The sequence below is a fragment of the Hemitrygon akajei genome, chromosome 7 (genome assembly GCF_048418815.1).
Source record: "Hemitrygon akajei chromosome 7, sHemAka1.3, whole genome shotgun sequence".
Lineage (NCBI taxonomy): Eukaryota > Metazoa > Chordata > Chondrichthyes > Myliobatiformes > Dasyatidae > Hemitrygon > Hemitrygon akajei.
In genome coordinates, this window is record NC_133130.1 from 76,770,561 (window position 1) to 76,797,298 (window position 26,738).

General features: G+C 39.7%; 1 protein-coding gene across 1 annotated transcript in view; it reads right to left on the reverse strand.

Moving 5' to 3' along the window:
- pcsk2 (proprotein convertase subtilisin/kexin type 2) overlaps positions 1 to 26,738 on the reverse strand; it is a 71,932-nt gene that overhangs the window by 23,179 nt on the left and 22,015 nt on the right. Inside the window, exons 3-6 of the mRNA XM_073051257.1 lie at positions 18,989 to 19,102; positions 16,929 to 17,037; positions 16,541 to 16,578; positions 3,871 to 3,947 (exon numbers count right to left, since the gene is read on the reverse strand). Of these exons, the coding sequence (XP_072907358.1) occupies positions 3,871 to 3,947; positions 16,541 to 16,578; positions 16,929 to 17,037; positions 18,989 to 19,102 (338 nt within the window). The remainder of the gene's footprint in view (positions 1 to 3,870; positions 3,948 to 16,540; positions 16,579 to 16,928; positions 17,038 to 18,988; positions 19,103 to 26,738) is intronic.

Sequence of the window (26,738 nt, forward strand, 5' to 3'; positions counted from 1 at the left end):
AGAAAACAGTGATTAATTGGCTATGGAAAAGGATACAGGCTACTTATTGGTCAAAATAGTCAACTGAAGGAAGTCCAATTTCAAAAAGAAGAGAAACAGGTCTGACCTGGGTACATTGATATCAAGGATTGCTAGAACCCAAAGACGGAGATGTACGGAGATGTACAGCCCCCATGATGGTGAAGGGGGGTTGGGGGTGTGAGAAGAGATCAGAGTTCCATGCATGTTCAAATAGTTAGGTGATTAAACCAAGCAGAGAAACACAGCACATGGTGGATGGCAGCTTGTTAGCACATTACAGAATCTTTCAGGGGAGAGTACAGGAGGGGAATATATAGTGAAATTTCCAGTGGTCAGTACCAAGATGACACCTTGCCTCAATATATTTAACTAATTTGATCATGGGTACATAGGCACAATAATTAAATGTGCAGAAGACACAAACCTTGGAAACACAGTGAAATATGAGAAAGGTTGTGATGTTCTTAAAGGAGATAGAGAGCAAAGGACAAATGAAATGTAATACCAAGGAATGTGAAGTATTACATTTTCATTGGTAGAATGAGAACAGACAATGTGAACTTGCACTCAGTGGACTTAATAAAGTGGCTTTAAGATTAGAACTTGGTGTGGTCTTCTGCTGCTGTAGGCCATCCTCCTCAAGGTTCACCACACTGTATTTTCAGAGATGTTCATCTGCACACCACTGTTGTAACACATGGTTGTCTGAGTTAATGTCACCTTGAACCACCCTGACCTTTCACCTAACTTCTCTCATTAACAATGTGTTTTTAACCAGTGAATTGCCACTTGCTAGATGTTTTTTTCACTCAATGATCTGTGAACCCTTGAGACTGTTGTGCATGAAAACCCCAAGAGATCAGTGTTTCTGAGATACTCAAACCACTCCATCTGGCATCAACAATTATTCTACAGGGAAGTCACTTAGATCACATTTCAACCCCATTCTGATGTTTGGTCTGAACAAAACTCAAAAGCTTGACCATACCTAAACATAACGAGATTTTACAGATGTTGGAAATTCAAAACAGCACATGCAAAATGCTGGAGGAACTCAGAAGGTCAGGCAGCATCTATGGAAATGAATAAATAGCCGATGTTTCAGGCCAAGGCCCTTCATCAGGACTGGAAAGGAAGGAGGTATGCCATGTGCAGAAGTTCGCTGATGACACGGCCATAGTGGGGTATGTCAGGAATGGACAGGAGGAGTATAGGAAACTGATACAGGACTTTGTGATATGGTGCAACTCAAACTACCTGCATCTCAATATCACCAAGACCAAGGAGATGGTGGTGGACTTTAGGAGATCTAGGCCTCATATGGAGCCAGTGATCATTAATGGAGAATGTGTGGAGCAGGTTAAGACCTACAAGTATCTGGGAGTACAGTTAGACGAGAAGCTAGACTGGACTGCCAACACAGATGCCTTGTGCAGGAAGGCACAGAGTCGACTGTACTTCCTTAGAAGGTTGGCGTCATTCAATGTCTGTAGTGAGATGCTGAAGATGTTCTATAGGTCAGTTGTGGAGAGCGCCCTCTTCTTTGTGGTGGTGTGTTGGGGAGGAAGCATTAAGAAGAGGGATGCCTCACGTCTTAATAAGCTGGTAAGGAAGGCGGGCTCTGTCATGGGCAAAGTGCTGGAGAGTTTAACATCGGTAGCTGAGCGAAGGGCGCTGAGTAGGCTACGGTCAATTATGGAAAACTCTGAACATCCTCTACATAGCACCATCCAGAGACAGAGAAGCAGTTTCAGCGACAGGTTACTATCGATGCAATGCTCCTCAGACAGGATGAAGAGGTCAATACTCCCCAATGCCATTAGGCTTTACAATTCAACCGCCAGGACTTAAGAACTTTTTAAAAGCTATTATTAATGCTTTTTGAGATAGTGATTTAGATGCATATCATATTTTTTTTACTGAGTTAAGTATTGTATGTAATTAGTTTTGCTACAACAAGTGTATGGGACATTGGAAAAAAAGTTGAATTTCCCCAGGGGGATGAATAAAGTATCTATCTATCTATCTATCTAGAAGCCAGATTAAGAAGGTGTGGGAAGGGGAAGGAGTGCAAGCTAGAAGGTGACAGGTGAAGACAGGTGGGTAGGGGTGGGGTAGAAAGCTGGGAGGTGATATGTAAAAAAGGTAAAGAGCTGGAGAAGAATGAACATGATAGGATATGAGAGTGGACCATAGGAGAAAGGGAAGGAGGAGGAGCACCAGGGGGAGGTGATTGACAGGTGAGAAGAGTTTAAGAGGCCAGAATGGGGAACAGAAAAGGGGAAATGGAAGGGATTTATTTTTACCAGAAGGAGAAATCAATATTCATGCCATCAGTTTAGAGGCAACCCAGATGGAATATGAGGTGTTGCTCCTCTAACCCAAGAGTGGCCTTATCGTGGCAGTAGAGGAGGCCATGTACAGACATGTCAGGTGGGAATGGGGATTGGAAATAACATGTTTGTCCACTGGGAAATCCTGCTTTTTGAGGATGGAGCGAAGGTTCTCAACTAACTATTCAATTCCAACAGTGTTTTAAAATGGATTGCAACTGTGGTGAAAAATATTGAATGGTATCTATAAACTATTTGGTTGTATCAAATTTCTTCACAAAATATCATTTTTGCTGGCTAGTGATTGCTGTTTAGTCAGCATTATCTTTGTTGCTACTGCCTTAGATCTGTGCAAGTGTTTCTTTTTGGGCAATGCTTATATGAGGCCCTGGTAAAGGTTTTACTGTTAATGTTGCAGGTTATATCATGTAATGGTTCTTCTGGCTGGCTGGCTGGCTACCATTAAAGATAAAGGGTGCTGAGGAATGTGTGTGTCATCCACTCAGGAGGGTGGAATTGGGAGAAGGTTCTAGAGAATGCTGGTCGCAGAGGGTTTGGTGATGGACACTGGTGTGGGTTGAGGTGTTTTTGGTGGGAGCTGGGAGAGGACAGGAGGGAAGATGGCTGAGGAAGCTGTCCCTGTTGCACAAGGCGCTTTGTGCAGATGGATGGCTTCAAGGAGGAAGGAGCAATACTCCGGTGGGAGAACCCATTTGTTTGAAATGGATTTCCAGCGACATTGAGACACTTTCACACAGACTGAGAGTCCAGCACACGAGTTACAGACAACTTCAAGATGAACGCTGACTTATCTGTACAATTGACTGTTTAATTACAATGGGCTGTTTTTGTTTTTTTCTTTCTTTTCTTTAATAACACTTTTGTTAACGTTCATAAATGCACTTTCTCTATAATTGTATGCAGTGTGCATTCTGTTATTTCATGCTGATGGGTGATTACAGGGGGCAGTAAATCACACAGGATTCACACAAACCGGGGTTTGGGTGGGCGAGACATCCCAACATCACGGGTTTGGCAGGACCAAAGACGTATACACCCTAGACGTACAGAGCCTGAGAGGGGTGGTTTCCTTACTGTGGAGTGCAGTGGCTGTTAGTGAGGGGTTAACGAGCCACATTTTCACAGACACCCAGTAAAAAGGGGCTTCACTTATTTTATAAATCGATGGGAGAAAATTTAACAAGGTTTACAAGATAATTAATCCATAACTGACTGAAGAATTTTGAGTGTAAGAAACATGAACAAAATATTGCCTTGCTCTCTTACAGAGAAATGCTATCTTAAATGGATAATGAACTATTCTACCAAGTACGTTCAAATGTGTGTTTAAAAAAATCAATGATAAACAAAAGCTAGACAGATACTGCTCTTCACTGTTATTGATCACCACTGAGCTTTTTACCATGTTCAGCAACAAAGTATAGTATGCATCATACAATGATCCATTAATGGTTTCCTGGCATCAGCAGGAATGAGCAGGTTGTCTCTACATTACCTGTTAAACCAATCCTTTGTATAGCGAGGGTATGGATAGGGATCATTGCTGCTGAAGTCATAGCTAGCATCTGCATTCTGTAAAAGAGAAGCGATGTAAGCTTAAAAGGATGAAATACTTAAAAATAGTTGACCTTTTTAGGACAGGCTGGTAAAAGGTCTTTGCGTAAGTGACCCCCTCCCACCACCACAGTTAGGAAATAAATTTGCATAGGATTACAATAAATTTAATTTGCAGAGATAAAAGTACGTTTTACTTCAGCAGATGTTACAGACTTCCAGAAAGAAAATGAGTACAGATACACAAAACGGAATTTGAAACAGCTGCTAGATTCTGTTGGAAAAACCATTGTCAGGTATTTAATCTTTACTGTTCTGTTGAAAAAGCCAATGAATGTTCTGGAAGGAAAAGGACAGTCAGTCTGATCTTAGGTTCACTATTGTAGAAGTACAATTAATTTCATTTTTTCTTGTAATAATGTTCATTATCCTTTGCTACTAAACAGTCAACTTCAATGCCAATTTAAGGTAATTGCCTTTGAGCAATTAAAGAGCAACATTATTACTGGAAGACATACTTAGGCAGAAACAACATGAGTTAATCACTTTATAGTAGTAAAATTATCCCAAATTTGAGTCAATATCAGGAGATATTAGAGCTGGAAACTGGATCCTCATTCAAATAACTGGGTTTTAAGGAGCATCTTAAAGGCAAAGAGAGCTAGAGAGGCAGTGTTGCGTGCATGTGCTTTGCGAGCCCATTTTTTTCGGTTTCTGCTCTCTCTCTCCATCCAGCTTTCCTTGTTTCAGGTGTGCCGACCCAATGTCAATCTCCACTCAGCCCGTTGCTGGACCCGCCCCTTTGTCAAAACTGCTCCGGTCGGGATTTGGCGAGTGCAATTTATATTGTAGTAGGATTTCAGGAGTACAATAAAATCCACTTCTTTACATGCACATTTAACACAAGTGACCGAAGGCAAAGCTTTATTCTTTTAGTCAATGTTTGGACGACAGGCCATGGACTGGAATCACTGGACTGAAGTTCCTTTTGAAACCTTCATTAACGGCCAGCTGGTTGAGGAGCCCTAAGTGAATCTAAAATTCTCAAATTTGCTGTCTGGCAATTTTCCATCTGACTTTCACTGCTGCGTTCCAAATGGAATCCAACTGCAGATGTGAATTTGTTGAAGTCCCTGGTTCAAGATAAAGAATCTGTCCACCAACCCTGCGTCTGTTGGTTTGATATACAAGCTCACTCTCTTAAATGGAAATAGGATGTTTGGAACAAAGTAAGTTAAATTATTTTAGGCTATTTGTTTTCTTTAATATCTTTAATTATTTAAAATGTTAAAGCAATTTATTTTTGAAGTATTTTTAATTTTAATTTGCAACAGAGATTATTCAAGCACATTAAGAGCATATAAAGTCTTTGACAGCTTTGGCATCCTGCAAAGCTGATAGGTATGGCCAAGTATCACAGATTTCAAAGCCTTTCCAAGGGCAGCGCTTGTTCTGGATCACCAGCTTGTCCAAATTAAGTCACGCAAGGCCTAAGCTCCACGTAGACCTCATGAAGTGAGTCCCTGGACACCTCCATCCAATATATCCAGCAACCGAGATACGAATCTGGTAAACCAATGACTTCATTTGAGTTCTCTTTCCATTAGTGCTTTCTGACCTCCTGGGTATTTTCATCAAAAAACGATTTTCCAACAATAATGAAAATATATATAGCAATTTTATTATTATAAATCATCGCATATGCTTCACAGAAGTGGTTATCGAGGAAAATTTGGCACCCAACCATGTTGGGGCACATAACCCGAAGTTTGTTCAAATATATAGATTTCAAAGAAATAGTTTCTATTTTAATTTTAGATTTTCAGCACTTGCAGTCTTTAACTTCAGTTATAAACTCAAGAAGAACACAGAAATAGTTTTTATGTAATTTGTGTTTTACAGTTGAAGAACAACTATAAAAAGCATTGATAGTCTGTAATATTTTGATCTTTCATTAATTTTACCTTTTAGCAACTGTAAAGTATGCAGGAATTAGATATATTTTAGTAAATACTATATTCATATAAACATTTCCACACAAAGGTGGATTAATTAATTATTCTCTCTTCAGACAAAGGGGTCACTAATAACTCATTTTTTGATGTTTCCATAGCATACGGGTTGAAGTCATAATATCAATCTCAACAGAAAGCCCATGAATAACACAAATAATCTTTAATCAGTTGGCTTTTTAAAGGAATAGTTTAAATATAGGACCTGGCTGAAGAATGCATTTGAATCTCTTGAGAAAAGAAACTCTTGAGAGAGCATTTTAAAACGCACATTTTGCGTCATAAGAATGTTCACTTCACAGACTTGCACAAAGTAATTCATTGCTGATATCAGAGCTAAACCATTCATATTCATAGCTTGGTTGAACATACACACCTCATAGCATCACAACCGCTACTAAATCTTAGTTATAATATATAACATGCTGAACTTCTAGTTCATTGTGCAAATCAATGCTGATTGACAATCCAAAGTTCTGCAAAACAAACTCAAAGTCAAAGTAAATTTATTATCAAAGTTCTTATATGTCACCATATACTGCCTTCTTTTTCTTGCAAGTATTTACAAGGAAATAAAGAAATACAATAGAATTTATGATAAATTATACATAAAGACTGACATACAGCCAATGTGTCAAAGAAGGCAAATGGTGGGTGCAAATAAAAACAAAATAATTAATACTCAGAACATGAGTTGTAGATTACTTGAAAGGGAATCTGTACATCGTGGAATCAGTTCAGATCTGAGGTGAATGACATTATCCTTGCTGGCTTAGGAACCTGATGTTAATTGTTCCTCAACCTGGTGATGTGGGACCTAAGGCTCCTGTACCTCCTTCCGAATGTTGGAAATGGGGGATGAGCGCATGGCCTGGGTACTGGGGGGAGGGGGGGGTCGTTGATGATGGTTGCTAATTTTTTGTGGCAGCGCTCCTCATAAATATGCCCACCGGTGGGGAGGGCTTTGCCTGTGATGTATCCACCACTTTCTGTAGACTGTTCTGTTCCTGGTCACTGGTGTTTCCATACCAAGCTGCGATGCAACCAATCAGGATACCTTCCTCTGCACATCTATAGAAGTTTGTCAAAATTTTAGATGATATGTCAAATCTTCTCAAACCTCAAAGGATGTAGAGGTGCTGCCATGCCTTCTTTGTGATGGCACTTACATGCTGGTCCCAGAACAGATCCCTTCATATGCTGATACCAAGGAATCTCCACTACCAATCCTCCAATGAGAACAGGCTCATGGACTTCTGACTTCTTCCTCCTGTAGTCAATAGTCTTTAGTTTTACTGATTACAGTGCATACGGTGTATTGGCCTTCATCAATCATGGGATTAAGAGCCGAGAGGTAATGCTGCAGCTATATAGCACCCTGGTCAGACCCCACTTGGAGTACTGTGCTCAATTCTGATCGCCTCACTACAGGAAGGATGTGGAAACCATAGAAAGGGTGCAGAGGAGATTTACAAGGATGTTGCCTAGATTGGAGAGCATGACTTATGAGAATAGATTGAGTGAACTCAGCCTTTTCTCCTTGAAGCGAAGGAGGATGAGAGGTGACCTGATAGAGGTGTATAAGATGATGAGAGCCATTGATCATGTAGATAGTCAGAGGCTTTTTCTCAGGGCTGAAATGGCTAGCACGAGAGGGCACAGTTTTAAGATACGGAGGAGATGCCAAGGGTAAGTTTTTTATGCAGAGAGTGGTGAGTGCGTGGAATAGGCTGCCACCGGCGGTGGTGGAGGTGGAAACTATAGAGTCTTTTAAGAGGCTCCTGGATAGATACATGGAGCTTAGAAAAATATAGGGTTATGGGTAAGCCTAGGTAGTTCTTAAGTAAGGACATGTACAGCACAGCTTTGTGGGCTGAAGGACCTGTATTGTGCTGTAGGTTTTCTATGTTTCTATGATATTGAGTGAAATGTTGTTGTTGTTGTGGCATCATTCTACCAGATTAGTTTTGAGAGGATTATTGTGTTGAATGCTGAGCTGTGGTCAATGATGAGCATCCTGATGTATGCATCTTCATTGTACGAGTGTTCCAGCGCTGAGTGAGGACCAATGAAATGGCATCTACTGTTTACCTGCTGTGACGGTAGGCAAATCAGAGTGGATCCAGGTCATTCCTCAGCCAGGAGTTGATATGCATCATGACCAATCTCTCAAAGCAGTTCACCACAATGAATGTAAGTGCTACTGGACGACGGGCATTGAGGAAAGTTACCACAGCCGTCTTGGACAGTGGCATGATTGAAGCCTGTTTGAGTAGGAAGGTACCTCAAACTGCTGAAGTGAGAGGTCGAAGTTATCCCTAGACTCTTCAGCCAGTTGATTAGCACAGGTCTTCAGAACTCAGAAAATTACTCATCTGGGCCAGATGCTTTCCATAGATTCAGCCTCCCAAAGGGTATGCTCCTTTCAGCCTCAGAGACTAAAATCACAGGGTCATCAGGAGTTCTGGATGTTCATAAAGGTGCTTACACGTTCTGTTGGTCCAAACAAGCACAAAAGGCATTGAGCTCACCAAGGATTGAAACCTTGATGAAATGATCTTGACCCAACATGTCGACTGTACTCTTTTCCGTAGATGCTGCCTGGCCTGCTGAGTTCCTCCAAGGTTTTGTGTGTGTTGCTTGGATTTCCAGAGTCTGCCAATTTTCTCTTGTTTGTCATTTATGTTGCTTGGTTTTGCTTTCTAGGAACTTGTGGACATCAAGCTACAGCTGTCAAACATCATTCTGCAATTGAAGTTTTGACTGGAGTTGCCACTTTGCATGTGAGATGGCTTTCCAGAGGTCATACTCAGACCTTTATTACATTCCCATATTACCAGCCCTGAACACCACAAATGTAGCCCTCAGCAGAATCTCTTGGCTCATCCAGGGCTCATTAACAAATTGCAAAAATGATATTCTTGGACAACTAAAAAAACTGAAATTTTCAATTAACCATCTCTAAAACATTCTGGCTATTGGAATAATGAAGCACATTAAGTAAATGTACATCAGTCTAAATTATGTGAGAGCAGGCCACCAGCTTTTAAGCATCACAGAGATGTTTTAGCTGTTTTGAAAGCTTCATGCTGGTATCGTAATGCTGTCCCCCATGGATTTCCTAAGCCTCTAAATGGTAGTGTTGCTTGAGAAAAATAGTTCATTTTCTATGTTGTCCCCTGAGGTCAGTTAAATACCAGGGCTGAAACAGTGGCCTATTTAATTTCTTAATGGCAGAGAAAATGTACGTCCTTGAACCCCACCAAGAAAATCTGGATATCCTTTACTGCCTGGTTCCCTGCTCCTCCCACCCATCTCCCCTTTTTATCAGGAATAAAGTAATCCATTGGCTACAGAGCACTTGGGAATTTTTCAAAGTAGCAAAATGTATTCTGCAAATACACTCAGTGGCCACTTTATTAGGTACCTCCTGTACCCAATAATGTGGTCAGTGAGTATGTGTTGGTGTTCTTCTGCAGCTATAGCCCATCCACTTCCAAGTTTGATGTGTTGTGCATTCAGAGGTGCTCTTCTGCACACTACTGATGTAATGTGATTGTTTGAGTTATTGTTCACTTCCTGTCCGCTTGAACCTGTCTGGCCATTCTCCTCTGACTTATGTCATTAACAAAGGCATTTTCGCCCACAGAACTGCCGCTCACTAGGTGTTTTTTTGTTCTCTGTAAACTCTATAGACTGCTGTGCATGAAAATCCCAGAAGATTCAGTAGTTTCTGAGATACTCAGACTATGTGTCTGGTGTCAACATTCATTCCGCGGTCAAAGTCGCCTGGATCACATTTCTTTCGAATTTCAGTCTGAGCAGCAACTAAACCTCTTGCCATGTCTGCATGCTTTTATGCAATGAGTTGCTGCCACATGAAATATTTGCATTAACAAGCAGGTGTATTTAATAAAGTGGCCACTGAGTTTACGTGTCTTTCTTCATTTTATTCTTACTGGACTCTCATTAGTACAGCGATGAATAGAAAAAGACTGTGTTCTTGCACGATATTTCTATGAACGTCAAAACAGAATGTGCACTGAATGTGGATACACTAGGGACATTGGAGATGTGAAGTGATATAGGTGTCTAGTCACATAAACTATCTCAATGTAGATGTACTGGTTAAAAGAAAATTTTTTGAATAGACTGATGAACTGATGGTTATTATCTAAAGATGCTGGAATTCAAATGTCAGGAAGCTTCCTAAATTTTACTGGGGGTATCTCACCTCAAGAGAACTAAATTGGCCATGGTGTCTGGACAATAAACATTACCAGAATGTGATCATGGTTTTAAAGCTTAAATTATGAGAATTGTTTTATAGCTGGATTTCAGAAGATTTCAGGGTAATTGAGGTGCCTGAATGAGGCTGAGATTCAGCAGGGCAGACATAGAGAAACAATTGCCCTATGGGAGGAATCCAGAACATGGGAGGAAAATTTATAATTGCTAAATGGGCCATTAGGGCTGCCATGTGAAAAGCACGTTTTTGTAGCACAGAATTTAGTGGAAGCACAACCTGAAATATCATTGCTGCTGGCTCAGCTGCATTTTTTCCACATAGTTTCTTTTCATTTGACAGGAGATGCAAGAGAATAAGTATTTGGGAGTGAAGCCTGATAAATGTTCCATATCCATGAATTTTACAAAGCTGAAGGAATGGAGCAGTCTCCTATGCATGGAATGAAGCTGCAGTGAATTTCTTTTGTCCGTCTATGATCATGCTATGCAGCAGAGCAGTTTACTTTTAACATCAGACATTTTATCTCTTTGCTTACTGCTTGAACAGAAGAAGTTCAAGTGTCAAGTGCAAAAGAAAATCTATTGCTCCATCCCTCTTCCTCAGCCAGTCCCCCTGGAGTTATTCAATATGATTCAGCTGTTAGCAGATTAAGAATTCTCTTCAACAACAGCTTTGTGTCCAGGGTAATATGAATTTTAATATGACAAAAGCAACATATGAATCTGCTATTTCTGCTGCACTACCAGAGCCTGGAGGAGTTTTAGCTCCCTGATCAAATTAGTAGGAAAATCATTGAATGCATTTAACAATCCCTGGTGCAACCTGCCTTTATTTTTCTAACACTTTGTCAATTTATAAAGTGAAACTCTAAAACATGTACGAATTATCACTTTGCCTTGTACTTCAATCTGATTCATGTCAAGATAATAAAACAGAAATCAGCTCACCTCTCCTTGCTGTTGGTTTCACAAGGTGTGTGTTTATATTGTCAATGAAGCAAGGTCATGAGAATTAGGAAATAATTGTATTAGTACATGGTCAATGTAAAATAATATACTGTAATGGAATTTCCATGCTTCTACCTGAGGATAAACCTTAATCTTAGGAATCAATCTAGAGAAATTTCTGTGTACTTTTTTCAAGGCAAGTGTATCTTGCCTTCGATGTGGAGGGTGCAACTAAGTGTAGTATTACAGTTGTGGTCTTGCTAAAGCCATGAAGAAATGCTGTATTCCTTCCTTACTTTTGTTCTCCAACTTGCATTAAAAACAAACCTATACATGCCTTCTTTATTCTTTGCTATCTTTGAAAGTTAATTTTCTGTATTTCATGAACTAAGGTATCCAGGTCCTTCTGCGTACCAGTAAATCCCCAAAGTGATTTGTTTCATACTTCCCCATGTTATACTTCATCTGCCCATTCCTTTCCTGCTAAATATAATCTTCTACCTTTCTCATTTCGCTCCTATCATTGCAACATCGGCAGATTTTGATATATTATTATCAATATCTTCATCAATCATTAATATAGCTCACGTTCTAACACTGATGTGTGTGGTACACTGACGCTGAGAGCATCACGCAACTTAGATATCATTAATTTATTCTTTCTCTGTTTTCTGTCCATTAATCATTTTTAGCCATGCTTTTAATCCCAATCCCATTTATCCTTCAGATGCACGATACAACAAATGACTTTTGAAAGTCAAGTTAAACTAATTTTATTATTGCACCTTATCTATCCAACAAGTTACATCCAGGTAGCTCTAAGCAGCCAAAATCCAGAGTGAGAATTGGAGAGCAGGTCTTTGAACATGCGATGAAGTGGACAATGAGGCCTTTGGCTAAGAGTTTTCCTGCAGCAGACTATAGGGAAATGGCTCCTCATTCACCTATTCAGACCTGTTTACTTTTTTTGAAGGTGGTCCTAGTTGTCCTTCTCTTTTTCAACCTTTTGGCCTTGTTGGGGTGACCAGGCAATGTACTTTGGGATATATATAGGCCCAATAAGATTTGTTGGTACAATATATACAGTATTAATTGAGAATTATGAAATTATGATGTAATCTTTAAATTATTGTTGTTGTTTACTTTTTATTTAAAATGACTGTTGCTCTGTTTCATTGTTTCAAGTTAATTTTCCAATCTCTCTTAACCAATCCACTTTACATGCAAATTCAATTAGTTCAGTTTGCATTTAAGACTCTAAGTACAGTCTCCAGCATTTCCTATGATATTAGACTATCATGACCACTAGAGTACTACCTACTGATATTACTCATTAACTCTGACTTATTACCAAATACAAGATCTAATAATGGCCTGTTACCCTGCTGGGTACAGGAAGCTATTCAAAATGCAATCGTAATATGAATGAATGACCTCTGATTCACTCACAGTAAATTTCGATAAACCTATTTTATCAGCGTAGATTAAGAAATGCACAATGTCCGGACCACTAAACCTAATGCCTGCCAGCTTTAAAATAATATTGGGACATTTACATCCACATGGCAATACAATCACATTATTGGTTTTAACATCTCATCTGAGGGAAATCACCTCAGACATTGCAGCACTCCCTGTGTACTGCAGTGCACAGCCAGCTTTGAAGTTATACAGGTCTTCCACCCATAATCTCTGGACTTTGAGGCACTAGTGCTTTCTTTTTACCTATTACCAGCAATGCATCTGCTATGAAACAAATAATCCAACCAGAAAATTAATCAACAATGCTTCCATGTGATCAGACATTAATTTCCTCCTGACTCAAGAAGGAAATCACATATATTATTTTCTGAACATCTGTTTTGTTTTGTTGAATGCACAGGCTGTTAATATTTTCATTTAACTTAAATTTCTCTAAGATATGGGAAAGGCCAATATAGTACTTTATGAAACAAATGTAATATTGTTCTATCAAAGGAACAAAAGCTTTCTGCTTAAGATGGAATTGAGAGTGCAAAATATCTTTGGAAAAAATCCTCACCACCATCAATGTTTGCTTCTGATAAGCCTAGGGCTATACGTCTCAGTACAAATGATGCTTCATACTCAGAAGTTAATCTGATACTCTTTCAGAAGAAACTCCATGTTGCAAGCAAAATTTTTCTCAAAGCTATTTTGGGAGAAACTATTTTAAAATCAAATGGCATCAGATTGTTTTTGTTGGATAATGCAATCAAAATATCTGGGTAGTCATTTACAATTTTGTTCATTGTGGCGGCTGAAGCAGAGTTGGACTTTGCTTGTATGTTATTTTTGAAAATGTCTGCTGGTTATAATAATTCAGTGGCTCCAACAATACAAAACTGCCTGTCATTATTCATCATGAAATATAAATTAAATTGCAGTCTTTGTGCCAATAGATACTAGCACCTCCTTAAGTACATTAGCAGCAGTAACACTGTACACACAGGAAGCAGTATTCTGATTTGCAGTATTTCAAGTCTGACTCTAGTGATTTTGATTTTGTAATCTCTTGACATGTTACAATTGCAATAGGCTCCCGGGAGAGTTGGACTCAACCAGCTCCATTATGGGTACAACACCCCCACCATCGAGGATATCTACAAGAGGTGATGCCTCAGGAAGTTGGCATCTACTATCAGAGAACCCCACCATCTGGGCATGTCCTCTTCTCAACACTGCCACCAGGCAGAAGGTACAGGAGCCCAAAGACCCAAATCTCAAGGTGCAGGAATAGGCTCTTAACCACTGCCATCAGGTTCTTGGACAGACCTAAAAAACCCTAACACTACCTCAGACTTCATTTCTTTTTCTCTCTCACTCAGTCATGCACGCAGTCATGTTATGCTTACTTTGTTGTTTATTTTGCAGTCTTGCAAATTATGTATAAATTACTGCATGCAACTTAAGTTTGTGCTAACTGATACGTAACCCCATCTTGTATTGTGCTGCTGGTGCAAACAACTGATTTTCATGGCATTTACATTCAATGGCCACTTTATTAGGGATCCCCTATACCTAATTAACTGGGCACTGGGTGTATTTACATGGCCTTCTGCTGCTGTAACTCACCCACTTCAAGGTTCGATGTGTTGAGCATTCACAGATGCTTTTCTGCACACCACTACTGCGACATGTAGTTATTTGAGTTACTGTCAGCTTCCTGTCAGTTGAAACGATAAATATTTAAAGCTTGTTTATTCCACTGGGGATTGGGGGTTGAGAGGGTGAACAGCTTTAAGTTCCTTGGCATAAACATCACCAAGGATCTCAAGTGGTCTGTACACAGCGGCTTGACGGCTCAGACGATTGAAGAAGTTTGGTATGGGCCCCTAAATCCTAAGAGCTTTCTACAGGGGCACAATTGCATGGTTGCATCACTGCCTGGTATGTGAACTGTACTTCCCTCAATCACAGGACTCTGCAGAGGGTGGTGCAGATAGCCCAGCACATCTGAAGATGTGAACTCCCCAATATTCAGGACATGTACAAAGACAGAAGGGCCCAAAGGATCAATGGGGATCCAAGTCACCCCAACCACAAATTGTTCCAGCTGCTACCATCTGGGAAATGGTACCACAACATAAAAGCCAGGACCAACAGGCTCCAGGACAGCTTCTTCCACCAGGCCATCAGACTGCTTAATTCATGCTAGCACAACGCTAGAAATGCTAGAAATGCTAGCATTTCTATGTCATATTGACTGCTCATATTTAACCATCTTTTTACTGTCCTGTTGTACATACTAATTATTACAAATGACTATAAATTGCACATTTAGACAGAGGCGTAACATAAAGATTTTTACTCCTCATGTATATGAAGGATGTAAGTAATAAAGTCAATTCAATTCAATTCAAAAACTGGGCGATTTTAATGCTAGCAAACAGCCATTCTAAAATACTGTTTCTGGAACTTAAACAAAACCATGATAACAGCTCAGAGGAATGATGCTTCATTTAGCTGTGTGTATATAGAAAGTTAAATGACAATAAGCTTAAACTTATACTTAAGTTTGAATGCTTGCTTATGAACATTTCTTTAACAAACACTTCCAGTAGCTGCAACCAAGCTAATTCCACAAATTTACGAGCCATTCGGTTCATGCTGATAGATTTAGATGGGTGGAGCATTGGTATGGCATAACTGTCAGCACAGACTAATTGAGCCAAGTGGTCTGTTTCTGTGCTTTCTGCACTACGTATTCTCAGTAAGCACTGGAAGGGACTCCTGCGTTGAATGAAATTGTTGCAGCTGGGGGTCAATTTAATATTTTCCAGCTGAGATTTTTGTAAGGGAAGTGTCATGAATTAAGATGCAGTTTCACCAAGAAAGAACTGCCACAAGTATTGAATGCCATTCTCCTGATCTTATATTTAAAACAACTTTACTATTGAATACAGTGAAAAGCTTGCATATGTAAGCAATCTCAGCAGTCAACTCCAATAGATTATTGTAAAGAATAATTCTCATGGTCTGGAGATTTTTTTAACAATCCTGGCAAAGGAAAGGGGATAGGATTCTCCTTGGCATTGAACGCTGGGAATGATCAAGACTGGTAAATGGATTTAATGTCCCAGTCATGGAGAATGTCATGTCTGACATGGCCAAAATTATTTCAATTAAAAGGCAGCTTCACCTGCCACATCAAGAAATATAAGCTTTAAACAATACCTGGAAGCCACAGTTTGCACTTAAATTCTAAAAATTCCATAACTTTAGTGATCTGGGTCCCTGCTAGACATAACATGTAAGAGTTAACAAATCAATGCATTTTCTCAGACAATCGAAGTGTTTAAATAGAGTTGTAACAGCCGTCGCACTCCATAAGCTTTGACTGAAAACAGCAACAGGGCTATAACACTGTAGTTATCATTACTCAGAGTCAACAGCACAGAAGCAGGCAATTCAGACCAGTTGATCAAAGTTATTTTAAGCTCTACACTGCTCCATTCATCTAACTTATTACCAGAAACTTCTATTTCTTTCTTCCTCATGTGCTTATCTAGCTTTCTATTTAAATGCTAGTTGCTGCAGTTCTAATGGTCAATCTGCATGGTCGTGCAAGTGAGTAAGAATTTATCCGCTATGACATTTTAGCACCAGAGATCTCCAATCTGAGTCCGCTTAGTAAAAATAAGCACATCTTTACTAACAACAGATGGAGTCTCTTCTAGTTATAAATTATTCCTTTTTTAAAACATTCTGTATATCAATGAAACTTTGGGAGTCCTGCCAAGCTACTATATCAGGAGTATTTTTTCCCTGGCTGAGTAAATCAATCATGCTTCACATCTTATTAATTGTGACATTTATCTCTGCATCTACATTTCTTAACAAAATAAATTATAAGCCCAAAAGAGAAACCTAATGCATACTTACATAGTTTTCTGCAAGATCTGGGTGCAAGTAGTCAATCCCTGCATTAAACCAATAAACAGGTTAAACAAACACTTGAAAACTGAGTTCATCATAATAAACCTAATTCTGATTCTGAGATTGCAAAGCCACGGTAAATGCAGCATATTTGCATAGTTGCAGTAACAACTTCTAGCAGAGAAAACTGCTTATATAATCACTTCAGTAGAAAGTGGGTTTAGGGATAACTTTAAGCCGGAATACAATTAGTGTTTGATTAGCTGGCAACAGGACAAAAATGCAGAAACGCTAAATTTCCTCCACAAAAATGCATCATGTAGGAAAAGATGAAGAAAAAACACATGGATATACTTGTAAGTGCATACTGTCAAGAAAGATTCTCAGTTCTTACCATCATCCATGATTGCTATGGTTACTCCTTTCCCAGTATAACCCATTTTCCAAGCCTCAGCTACATTAAGGTCTAACCCAGGAGTTCCATCTATTTGGCCAGTGTTGACCTAATTCAAGAAAAACAATTGAGCATGTTTTATTATTGACACCAGACGTTTTTAGACATTGTACTTTGACTTCAAACCTACTTAACCAGCATAAGTTATGAGTGTGAATGTCTGGATAATCAGCAGTTACTTGTTGCTTTTACCCCACAACTAAAAAAATGCCGCTAGTAAAATATCTTCACACTAACCTAACCAGCATTTTATTTCTTCTTTCTCTTCATCACTTGTGTTGACTAAAACTTTAACTCTGATTCTCTGTCCACATACGCTGCCTGACCTGCTGAGGGTTCCGAGTAGCAATTTGCATTTGAAGCAATAATTCCTTCAGTTAGGATGATCATTTTATTCCCCCACAGAAATTAAGTTACCAACATACTTTTTTATGTTTACCCACTTAATGTCAAGCAAGCGATAATGGTATGGTACAACTTCAGGAATTTCAATTCAGTATTACTTTCAACAATTCAGATGAAGGAATTTACGAATGCATAAGGAACAAAGTTTTCTTCTAAGAAGACATGGGGGTGGCATGGGGAAATATCAGTACTAGTAGAAAGCGCAAGGAGCTTGCAGCCAAATCTCTCTTGGTTCTGTCATTATCTTGCCCATCTTCCCATCAGCTGCCTCCCCCACCCCCCCCCCCCAAGTCACAGGATTTTTTCTCCAGAAAGAACATCCATCAATTGAAAATTATAAAATTATGGTACATCAGCTGATTTTTGTGAGTCTAGGGAGATATCACCAAACACAAGTGAACAGGTCAACTCAAAGACAGATCAGTAAGAAGAGGCTGAATGATGTCATCATTCCTATGTTTCTTGAATGCCCACACATAATCAACCACAATGCAATGGACGATACAAACTTAAGTTTTTCCCTTTGTTATCAATTAATTATATTGTCCTGATAATGATTTTATTCATATCCTAATGAGAAAATGTTTAGTCCCCTTGGAGTGACATAGCATTTCTCATGTTCAGAAAGCTTTCAGCAACGAAGACAAGGTGAAGTATTGGCACCTCCCCATCCACTTGGGTTGCTATAACAACAACAGCAACCTGTATTTACATGTCATCTCTAACAGAGCAAAATCATAGAATCACAAAATCGTAGAAATGTCACAAAGAGCATAGCAAAACAAAGTTTGACACCGAGGCACATAGAGTGATATTGGGATGCCGTGACCATCTAGAAAGGAGCATCTTAAATAAGTAAAGAATGATGTTTTTGCAGAGATTTAGGGAGGGATTTTTTGGAGCTGGGGGTCTTGATGCCAGGAAAACATGACCGATTTGATTAAATGCAAAAGACCAGAAAAGGAAGAGCACGTTTCCCCAAGCATTGCAAGACAGAGCTACACATGATAAATTAATTCCTTGGTCAGTGTCAATAGTCAGCAGCTTTATTATTTTAATACCTTTGCTAAAATAGCATATCATTCCACTGAATACATAAGCTTCATTTCAGTTTTGATAACTAAAATGAATCAAATATTTAAGCTCCATGCATGCCTCACTCCATCTTTCCTCTTACCAGCATAACTCACTCATCGCTCCTCCCCTGTGCTTAAAAAGCATCCATCTTATTTGTCTCACCTACTGCCTGCGGAGATGAATCCCACAATCTAATCATTCTCTGGGTTAATAAATAATTTCCTCTGAAATCTCTATCTGACATTTAGTATTTTTGTATATCAGTGGCCATAGTTTGATCATTCCCATTTTGAAATAATTGTTCCTGTCCTGTTTGTCAAAAGCTTCACTATTTTAAAGGCCTCCATTAGCTCACATGTCAGCATTTATTTATCAAGAGGAAGGGAACGCACCCTTTTAATCCTTTACAGCTATAGAATATCATTGTTCCAGTATCATCTATATTAGCTGTAATTACATACACTCTCTCCAGTGTTTGCACACTAACACCAAATGTATGAAAATCAAATGTTGCTTACAAGATACCATTGTTTTGAAAACAAAGGATCATTCATCGTGATACCAATTTCATTGATGCTACGATATCCTCGCTTCTTTCTGTTAAAACCTTCTTGCTGTATGACATGTTTTACCTGCAAGTAAACAATGTACATGAGCAAATCTATATATTTTAGTATGGGTAAAAGGCTCACAGAAATATAAATTAAAATGTTCTAACTGATAATTTTCATTGCACAAGTACAAAATCTGAGCAGGATTCAGGGAAAAAATATTTCCTGATACACTTTCAACATAATTAAACAAATATTCAGAGCATTTATCATATGAATGCATCAACAACATTAGAAAGGAAAAATAGCCTGTTGTCCATTCAGCTTTCATACAGTATTTTTATGTGATAATACGTGCTTTTGTCATTTCATCTAAAAACCACTCAATTTTCTGGCAGAATTGAAGATATATGCAGATAAAAACCTATGCTGGTTTGGTGTGCGTTTATATGTGTGTGGGGGGTGTGGAAGTGGGAGAATGGATGGGTAGGGATGAGTGATTGTGTGGGGGGGGAGATGGATTAGAATTTTTGGGAATTCCTTTCCACCAAACCCCTCCCTTACCTCCATTAGTCCAATGAATCACATTAACCAAATACTTTCTCATTTTTCATTAAGTCACTTCTACCTCAACCAGAAACAGGTTCAGCTCACATTAACAATTTTCTCTTCAAATATAATCTTTAGGAGTGCCTTGGGATGCCCCTCTACATTAAAAACACTCTAAATCCAAATTGTTTTATTTTAATATTGTATCATTATTAAAGGCACCAATTCAATATTATGAGTGCGATGAGATGCAAAGTTTGATTAACAAAGAAGCCTGCTAGGTGCTCAGAAAAACAATTATTATCAAAATTAGTTATCCTTTGGTAGGACAGTCCATTGTCACCGTGGCAGCAACTTGTAAAAATAATCCCACTTCTGCACATTCTCTCAAATTCCAGTAAAAATTCTGTCGTTCAAACACTTACCCATTTCTGTTTTGAAAGCTATTATTGAATCTGTTTGCACCATATAGTAAGGCAGTGTGTTAACAAACATGGTCACTAATTGTCTGGAAAATTCCTTTTACTTCATCTTTTCTGCTTCTACTTCAGGATACTGTCCCTTCTGCCACTACACACAGTTTCTCCTTACAAATGTAAACAGATTCACAGACAAGAGCAAAATGAAAATATCAGTTTTAATTGGCCGTGATGTTTTACTGAACCAATAAGAGGAATGTTGTTTTATTCCACCAGCTGCACCAGGTTAATATAATCAATCCCAATCCATAGCAAATTTCCATGTATGTACCGTGGAGAGCATTTTTACTTGGTTTCATCACTGTTTGGTATGGGATGGGCCACCGCACAGGATCAGAAAAAGCTGTAGAGTGTTGTAAACCCAGCTAGCTCCATCATGGACACTAACTTCCCACCATCAAGGACACCTTCAATAGGCAACGCCTCAGAAAAGCGGCATCCGTCGCTACGGACTCTTACCAACCAGGACATGCCCTCTTCTCATTGCTACTGTCAGGGAGGAGGTAAAGGAGCCTGAAGATACACACTCAACTTTTGAGAAACAGCTTCCTCCCCTCCACAATCAGATCTCCGAACAGACTATGAATCCATGAACACGACATCACTTTTTGTTCTCTTTTTGCGCTATTTATGTATTTTTAATATATGTCTGATCGTAACTTGTAGTAACTTTTTATGCATTGCACAGTATTGCTGCCACAAAGCAACAAGTTTCACAACACATGTCAGTGATAATAAACTCGATTCAGATTCTGAATCAGATTTCCAATATTGATGCAAATCTGCTGTAACAGTTCCAATCCTCATATATCAAGCCCACAATTCCAGGAATCAATCTGATTAATCTTAGCTCCACGCCTCCATCTCAAGTACAGTATATCATCCTTTAGTCAGCGTGACCAAGTCAAGAAACAATATTCCAGGTACAGTCTCAGCAGGGCCTTTTGTACTTAGAGTGAGGACCCTTTATTCATGAATAAATAAGACAGCAAGACATGGTGATGCTTTGCAGGCAGCCAACAAAACTATTAACATTTCTACTAAATATAACTTTTTGGAACTATGATCACTGCATTCTCCAGCCTGTAACTTTCCATTAGGAGGTATGCTTTTGAACTGTCTGAACAACCTGGTGTTTTTGTAGTATCCTGAAGGATTCGGTGAACTGGACTCTCGAGAACGCAGGTGCAGCCGCAGTGGCCGTTGCTGGAGTGGACTTGGGGGCCAGACTGCATCTCTCAGCTGCACTGAAGTGAAGTTGCCCTGCCCCAAGAGTAGATGACAAACTGATGTTTGGCCGATTTAAACCCTGTGCCAGATTAAAAAGATTAAGGTGTTGAGGCCGAGGGCAAAGGACGAAGCAGTGTTCAGCTACCCACTCACGGAGGCTTTACTCACCTCAGTGCTGAGCTACCTCTGCAGCTGTAGCCTGCAGCCATGGGCACTCGCCTCAGCGCGGAACTGGCTCCGTGGCTGTGGCCCGCAGCTCCTGGGTCGGCTGCAACGCTGAACTAGCCCTGTGGCTGCGGGTGTACTTTTGGGGACTCTGCGGATTGTTGGCTCTTTTTTATCATTTGCATTATTTCTTCTTTCCTTCTCGCACATTGTATGTTGGACTGTCTTTATGGTGTAGGGTTTATCATGAATTCTATTATGTTTCTTTCTTTTGTGGCTGCCTGCAAGAAGATGAATCTCAAGACTGTATATGGTATACATACTTTGATAATAAATGTTATCTGAACTTTGAACTTTGCATCAAATCTTCTTGTAAAGAGGAACATAAAATTAGTGTTCATTATTACTAGCTGAACCTATGTTAATTCCCAGTTATTGGTGTGTTCAAGGGTACCCACTTTCCTCTAAACACCAACATTTCTTAAACTGTTGCTATTTTAAAAAAATATTCCAGCTTTCTATCTTTCATACCAGGATGGATGATCTCACAATTTTCTGCATTTTGTACACTTACCATGTCTTCCCCAATCTTGTCCAATCTCTTCACGTTACCATATCCCTAAAGCTTCTCCGCATTGCCCTCATTATTTTTTCCTACTCTTTGTTTAATACAACTTTCAGAGAATCATTGCGGGAATCCAGGGCTCACCTGCTCACTTTGCTTTAATGTGGAGGAATGAGGAAAGTGAATGCTCCCATGTCTGTCTGCAGTGGGCAGGCTGCTTTAGGAGGGCCGGTTGAGCAAGAGTGGTAATGTGAAGACGGATGCGACAACCTGCCTGTGAACTCTACCTGTGTCATAAAAGAATACCTGTGTGTAGAGGGGTTACTATATACTTGCGTGCAGCTTTTGCTGATGCTATCTCATCATGTCCTTTTGTCAACAAAGTTTAATGGATCTCTGGTGTCAGTTCTCTTTAGGCACTGAATGAAACTAAAAGAATTGACAAATCAAAAAAACTACAAATGCTGTAAATCAAGGTAAAAACAGAAAATGCTAAAACAGTCAGTCGGTCAGACAACATCAGAGGGAAGACAAATATAACTAATGTTTCAGGTTGAAGATAGTTCACTGACAAATTTCCAGTACTTTCTTTTTTATATTAAAAGAATTGGCATCCAATTTTCATTTTTATCAGGAGCACCCATTTATCAGAAAATATTTGATTGTGATAAGAAAAATAAAATATTTTAGAATGGATAAGACAATGTTATTGAATTTTTCCATGTTGCCTAGTGATGTGGAAAAGGTATCCTTAATATTGCATCATGATCACATTGTTAATCTTCTACTTCAAATGAAGTAAGCATTCAAGTTTATTGACTATTGCAAAACAGAAATTTAACTTGCATGAGCCACACTACATTCAAAAATCAAAGTGTGTATTGTATTGCTTCCAATTACTCATTTACCAATCCAACATAATCCATTTGCAGTCCACGGGTTTGTAGTTTTGCTTCAGCCACTTTACTATGAAGAGACTGAATCATTCTGTTTTTTTTTTGCTTTTGTGTAAACTGATGTATTCAAACAAAAACTTTTATAATGGTGAAGAAGTTTCCAGAGCTGGCATACAGATTTAGTGGAAAATATTTTCCTTCTAATAAGCTTGCAGCTTTGCAGAACAGAATTCAAGTCTGCACAACAAAATTGTATGTTCCAATGGTTCTTTCTTTATTCATTTATGTTATGTAAATAATCAGTCAATAGGGAGGTGACAACACATCTTCTCAGGGAATGAGAATTTCTGAAATTTCCAATTTTATTAAACAATGAGTGCCAAAAGTAAGGAAGTAAGGAAGTGGGTGAGTTAGCATGTCTGGAAGTTAGGAGAAGGTGAGGTTGTTACCTGAAATAGCTGACTTCCATTATGAAGATTCAAACATATATCCCAAATCACTATGGAAATACTGAACTGTACATCTCCTTGGTTCCTATCAAGAAGTCAGTGGCTTCAGGAAAATTGGAAAATTTAAAGAATTGGAAAATGATGAACATCAGATAAGACAAATAACCGTATTTACGGTCCAGAAACTATCTTTTAAATACACATTCCCATCACTCAAACACTAGAATAATTGGAGATGTTCTCTTTTAAAAGACAAACACATTAAGAAGAAGTGTTGGCACGTGGCCAAGTGGTTAAGGCTTTGGGTTAGCGATCTGAAGGTCGTTAGTTCGAGCCTCAGCCGAGGCAGCGTGTGTGTCCTTGAGCAAGGCACTTAGCCACACACTGCTCCTGCACGTTTATAGCCCAATGGTGGTGGTTGGTGCAGTATGGACAAAACAAGACAAGACAAGAACACTGGAGGATGGGAAAAAAATTCATTGCTACCTAGAAGTTCTATGAAAATCTGCACACAAACACAGAGAATCCATAACTAGCCAAGGCAATGAATGAAGGGGTTATTCAATGGGTGATCTTGTATTACTTAAATTGCCAATCACTAACAAGACTCCACTACTCAGAAGTCCCAGAAATGTAAATTTCACTTCAGTATGATCCTAAGGACATTCATGTTTAACATAAACTTCTTTGATTTTATAGTGTACCAATTTTTATCATCTCTGCCTTAGGTGCCCTCCTCTCAGGGGCACAATGTGCAACTGTCCCCCAGAGGCATGTAATGCTCATCCTATACCAGCCCAAACAGGCCATGGGAGGTTGTGATAGAGGCAAGGTCAGATATCACATATGGCTTTGGACTGCCATAATTCCACACAAGACCTGCAATTGCTATTTCCAAGCTGTGCATAGGGAAATATTGCTCTTCCAAGGCATCAGAGAAACCAGTACAGATCACTTGTGTGAGCCATTGTTGTGTGTACCACTGAATCACTCTATAGGGGAAACATTCAGAGAGAAAGAAGCAAATTCAGAGAGAAAGAATTCACAGAGGAAGGCCATTCAAATGAGATCAGGAAACAGTTCCTTTTGCAATAAACAGTAGATGTTAGCACAATAAATTATTTAAGATTAGGACAGCAGAATTTAGCAAGCAAAGGGTACAACTGGGATGTGCCTTGAGATAAAAAATGGATGAGCAACAATCCATTTAAGTGGAAGAACATGCTTAGTGAAGCTAAATAATGTCCTCCTATTCCTAAGATTTGGAAGCAACCTGGTTTAAGCAAAAATCATTCCACTTAAGCCCACAGCTGAAGAAACAGAATCAGCCTTCTCAGCAGAAAAAGGTATGGATGGTTGGCAATTGGGTCTGAATGGTGACTTCCTTAAGTTTAGTTTTGCTTCTGAGTATAGAATTAAATTAAGATTTGATGTAATCTGTTCTTCTATACAATCTAATTCTGTCTGAAAAACACAGCAATTTATGTCTGGCTTCATCTCAGTAAATGCTTCAGCCTGTCTCCTCAAAGATGGCTAAGCTGCACGATAGTTGGTAATGCCAGTGCTGGTCGAGCATATTTCTGGAAGTTTTGTGAAACTTCATCAAGTAAAGGAGGTTAGAGAGAGAGAGAGAGACTAGCACCTCTGGACCTGTGGAATGGCATCAGGTTTGGTAGGTGTCTTGTCTAAGACAACATTGTCACTTTCAGGTGTCACATTGTTGTCAGTGACTTCATCACTGAGAGGTAAGTCAGCTGACTGTAATATATCTGTCTTGTTGGATGCAATCGACTCAGGTGTGTCCTTTGGTTGAGCATCCAGTATCTAGTCCACATGTAAACTCTATGTCTGACCTCCAACATCCACTGAGTACATCAATGGTCCAGTTCTTGTAGCTTTTGTACCAGGTGTCAACTTGTCTTCTCAGTAGTCATGCGCTAGGAATTCCTGTCCAATCATGAAGCTCCTTGCTGCTTCACTTAACCAGCTGAACTGTTTATTCTGCACTTCCCTCCATAGATCTGGTTTCAGGAGGTCTATGTGAGATCTCAGATTCCTGTTCATGAACAGCATTGCCGGTGTTTGATTTGTCTTTGCATGAACTGAGTTCCGATACACAAAACGAGAATTGTCCAATCATGAATAAGAGAGAATCTGCAGATTCTGGAAATCCAAGCAACACACAGAAATTGCTGGAGGAACTCAGCAGAACAGGCAGCATTTATGGAAAAGAGTACAGTCGACATTTTGGGCTGAGACCCTTCGGCAGGACTGGAGAAAAAAATCTGAGGAGTAGATTTAAAAGGTAGGGGGAGTGGAGAGAGAAATACAAGGTGATAGGTGAAACATGAAGGGTGAGGGATGAAGTAAAGAGCTGGGAAGTTGACTGGGGAAAGAGACAGAAGAAAGGGAGGAGCACCAGAGGGAGGCGATGGGCAGGTAAGGAGATAAGGCGAAAGAGGGAAAAAGGGATGGGAAATGGTGAAGTGGGGGTGGGGGCATGACTGGAAGTTTGAGAAATCAAAGTTCATGCCATCAGGTTGGATGCTACCCAGGCAATATATAAAATGTTGTTCCTCCAACCTGAGTGTGCCCTCATCACAACAGCAGCGGAAGCCATGGACAGACATATCAGAATGGGAATGGGAAGTGGAATTAAAATGGGTGGCCACTGGGAGATCCCACTTTTTCTGGCAGGCAGAGTGTAGGCGCTCGGTGAAGTGATCTCCCAATTTACGTTGGGTCTCACCGATATAACAAGAAGCCACGCCGGGAAGCACCGAGCACAGTAGGTGACCCCGAAAGACTCACAGGTAAAGTGTCGCCTCACCTGGAAGAACTGTTTGGGGTCCTGAGTGGTAGAGAGGGAGGAGGTTCAGGGTCAGTTGTAGCACTTGTTCGGCTTGCAAGGATGAGTGCCAGGAGGGATATCAGTGGGGAGAGATGAATGGACAAGGGAGTCACGTAGGGAGCGATCCCTGCGGAAAGCAGAAAATGTGTGGGAGGGAAAGATGTGTTTGGTGGTGGGATCCAGTTGGAGGTGGCAGAAGTTTCAGAGAATTATGTGTTGGACCCTGTGCTGTAACAGGGTGGAATGAGGTATAGTCCAGATAGCTGAAAGAATCTGTGGGTTTATAATAGACATCAGTTGATAAGCTGCATCCAGAGATAGAGACAGTGAGATTGAGAAAGGGGAGGGAGGTATCAGAAATGGACCAGGTAAATTTGAGGACAGGGTGAAAGCTGGAGGCAAAGTGGATGAAGTCAACGAGTTCAGCACGGATGCAGAAAGCAGCACCAATGCAGTTGTCGATGTAATGTAGGAAAAGTGCGGGACAGTCACTAGTGTAAGCTCGGAACATAGACTGTTCCACGTAGTTGACA